This window comes from Pterocles gutturalis, unplaced genomic scaffold (genome assembly GCF_000699245.1).
Source record: "Pterocles gutturalis isolate BGI_N339 unplaced genomic scaffold, ASM69924v1 scaffold20795, whole genome shotgun sequence".
NCBI lineage: Eukaryota > Metazoa > Chordata > Aves > Pterocliformes > Pteroclidae > Pterocles > Pterocles gutturalis.
The window spans coordinates 19,352-23,112 of record NW_010141326.1 but is presented as its reverse complement, the minus strand read 5'-3'; the positions used below and the strand labels follow the sequence as shown (position 1 = coordinate 23,112).

The 3,761-nt window shown below is 41.6% G+C and overlaps 1 protein-coding gene across 1 annotated transcript in view; it reads left to right on the top strand.

Moving 5' to 3' along the window:
- The window catches only part of STARD9 (StAR-related lipid transfer (START) domain containing 9), a gene marked incomplete at its 5' end in the record, with an annotated part of 20,288 nt that overhangs the window by 14,656 nt on the left and 1,871 nt on the right, over nucleotides 1-3,761 (top strand). Inside the window, 5 exons of the mRNA XM_010083991.1 lie at nucleotides 890-1,036; nucleotides 1,647-1,752; nucleotides 2,344-2,486; nucleotides 3,055-3,119; nucleotides 3,208-3,413. Coding sequence (XP_010082293.1) covers nucleotides 890-1,036; nucleotides 1,647-1,752; nucleotides 2,344-2,486; nucleotides 3,055-3,119; nucleotides 3,208-3,413 — 667 coding nt within the window. The remainder of the gene's footprint in view (nucleotides 1-889; nucleotides 1,037-1,646; nucleotides 1,753-2,343; nucleotides 2,487-3,054; nucleotides 3,120-3,207; nucleotides 3,414-3,761) is intronic.

Genomic DNA, 3,761 nt, shown 5'->3' with positions numbered 1-3,761 from the left:
TCTGAACTACATCTTCCTGAAGCCATGTTTTATGTACAAGAAACCCTAGCGTTTTCTCATGGCATGGAGCTTACGCAGCCATCCTGCTGAGTATATGTGCAGTCTCTGGAATAGTTTTGCTAAGGTAAACTTGAGTTTATTTCAGTATGTGCTTAAACACAAAGGTCTTGATTCTTTTTTCCGTTTCTCTTTTTAGACTGTCTTCTGTGGGCATGTTTGTCTTGTACTTTTGTTTTTGTTCTGCACTAGGTGTGTGAAATTTTCTGCAGGATGCAAGGACAATGCCTCGTTAGGATGTGTCTGTTCTGCCCAGCTTCTGTACTTTTATGCAGTAATCTTTGTCACTGTCTGACAATGCATCTTCGATCGCAGCTGCAGGCCTCCTCTCCTCACATGTGTATGTGGCGAACACTCATTTCATTGCTCTGCACCCTTTAAGGCACCTCTACTGGATGACTGGATCTTACCACATCTGCTGCCGTATTTTTCTTGTAAATACAGATGTACTTCATCTGAGTTGCAAAACCAAACTTAAAACTGCCTTTGAAAGTATGAGTAATCTTGAAGTTCACAGTATTTTCTTATTAGGTAATTTTTTCTTCATCTTTTGGGCCGGCATTGAGGTTTGATAGCCTGGACTCCTGTATGTGAATAACAGCAGCAGAAGCCAGGTGTTTCAGGGTGATTTGCTCTATGGCTTATAGAATCGTAGTCTTTCAAATGAGCCTGCTTATTTAACACCTTCTGTAAGGCAACAGCTTTTGTCCTGTCAACAGTTGGACTTTAGATCATTCCTCTTTCATCTTTCAGTGCTGTGATTGATTTGACTGGCTGCTGTGCAAGGTTAAGGTTTATGCGTTTGTTTGTAAGACTGTGATACCAATTACAGGAAGAAGCAAGGCTGAAGACTCTTGCAAGTACAAGCACTTTATGTACAGACTCCAGCCTCAGCCTCTCCTCGGGCCCAACATCTGGCTACAACAGCAGTAATACTGCTCCGTGCACTGCCAGTAACCTCAGCAGCCAGGAGGGACAGGTGAGACACCACTGCCCTGGGAGACTGATGTCTCCTGATGCTTCAACAACAGAGAGCAAACACAGGAACAGAAACCTTTTTTGAGGTGGTTTGTATTGACACAGCTAGCAAACAGGACAAGTTTGTGTCACTAGTATGCAGAGGGGTGGCGTGGGGTGGAGGGAGCATTACCATGTAATTGCAAAAGACAGTGACACTTATTTTTCTGGGTTTTTCTTTTTAAACCAGACAGTGTTACTATTGTCAGTAATGCAACTATCTGTCAAATGTTTTAGAAACAAGCCTTTTCTTGTGATAAACCAGAATTTTATATTCTCAGTGTGCCTCCCTCGATGCATACATTGACTTGGAGTTTGTGTGTGTGAATATGAACTTTCCTGTAATTACTTTTCGGAGTATGAACATGTGCTAGCTCCTCACTCTTGGTTTGCTAAATGTCCTGAGTCAAGGTATGATTTCATAACTAGGGTAAAGGCAAAGGAGTTATCTTGTGATAAAGAGAAGCTTCCAACCCTGTAAGGCAGATTTTCCATGAATTTTCCACTTGCTATGTAACATATTTTTCCCAGCCCGCACCAAAAGCCCCCACCTCTGCTCTTTCTTAAATCAGATTTCTTCTGGAAATGCTTTGCTTTCAAGAGATACACGAGGTCGTTCAGCTCTTAGAAACAGTCAGCTTTATGTGCTAGAGCAACTACAGAAGGATACAACATTTGGTAAGTAAAACGTACATCTGCTTATGTTTGAGTTGTATCCCAAAGCCTAATGAGGTTTGTCATTTATGCAAATCAAATTCTAATTTGCTTCTGGGTATTTTGAGGCTGTCCCTACTGTTACATGACTTCAGAAAAATACTGTCTACCAGTAGCCACAGCTTGCTTAGAATGTCTTGAAAAAGTAAATGCTGATTTGGTCCCTCTGAAGTTGCTCTTTTGATGTGGTAACATCAAAGTACAGTGTTCTGAGAGGATCTGAGGATAATGCTTTGAATGAACCAAGGAAGCAGGGGGGGCTAAAGGATTGTACATGCAAGTTCTTATTTTTATCCCTAAGACTGATGTTGGCTGGTCTTCTTCACAGTATTTGATTAGCTTATATGTGGTAATAACTGTTAAACTTGAGTAATGCAAACTGTAACCGCAGCGTAGTTACCAATGCACAGATTATCCAGACAAGGGATGGTACCAGTCCTCCCTCAGGATCAGGTGCACTGGGTGCTCCAGGGGAGGGTTTAGGTCCCTGCAAGTACACAATAGTGGTGGTTTTCTTTTTTTTTTTCTTTTATTCTCCTTTTTTGTTTCCTGCAGAAGCCAGCAGAATTGAGCCACCCCTTCCTTCCAGTAGCATCAGCTGTAGGTTCACTCATGGATTAACTATTTCAGTCAGCTCCTCTTCAACAGAAGGATACCAAGATTTATCCAAACATATCTTGGCCAACGCTACCACTGAGGTAAGTAAATAATAAGAGTTTTCATTTATTCCTATATCTCCTACTGGAAGTTGTAGCAAAAATGGATGGGACAAGTCTTGCTCTACACTGCCAATAGTTACCTACTTCTCAGTTACAGGGAGACACACTGAGCACTTTTAAATGGCAGGGAAAAGGGACCCAGGCTGCAGCACTGGGGTTCAGAAGAGAATGTTGTGTTTTAGCTGAAATGTCTGAGTGAAGCTGGTGAAACTGCTGAACTCCTCTAGCACCCAATAATTCCTACAGTGGAGGTTTTATGTATTGGTGTAGGGCAAGACATGACTCTGTATTTCATAGAATCATCTCCCTATCTCCCATTTTCTCACAATAGCATACAGGCTTAGGCACATATACATGTCTCCTCCTTCCACAGAGAATATGACAGCAAGTCAGTCTGGCTGTTAATAGTCCCTAAGGATTACTAGCACTGTAAAATTATTTGTGGTAAAGTTTGAGTAGAAAATACCATAGCAGTGTGCAAAAGCTGAGCGCAATTTATAGTTTAAACAACTTTCTCTTACCTGTACATTTGTCATTGTTTTCTAAGGTAATGGCAGCATGCTCTCATAACCTGAGGAATCTCTACACGTGCCAAGCAGCAGCTGGGTGGAAGTAAGTTTCTGGCAGGTCTTTATAATGAGAGACCTTTAGGTACTCTGCTCTCTTGTGTGCAAATATATCTTTCCTTTGTCTTTGACAGATATCAATGTACAGAAAAAGAGGTGCTGGTTTACTACAAAGTCTTCCCTTCAGCAACAAGGCACGGGTTTCTGGGAGCAGGAGTGATAGAAAGACCTCTTCCCTGTGTGTGGGGACTGGTGAGAGATCCTGGCAAAAGGCATCTGTACGACAGAACTATCAACACAGCTCGAGTACACAAGAAGGTAACCAGCCACATTCAGCTGGGTGAGTATCGACACAAACAACTGGCCACCACTATCATTATCTGCTTTCTCAGCTCAGGGTGGCAGACAGGGAGAAAGTTAGAGGCATCTTATTTCATTTCTTCAGGTTTGAATAAACAATTTCATTATTTAATATAGGAACTTCAGTTCTGCAAGACTTTTGCAAAGTAAGGATAATATTAAACACCTCACTGCAGATGTGCAACTAGAGACAGTGATTTGAAAGTCAAAATAAATGTCAAGTGGCTTGAAAAAACATCTTAACGACACATGACAGCATATTAACTACAGCTCTGCTCTTGGCCAAGAATAATTCAAAATAAAATATGCATGTGGATTTGAGGGGGGG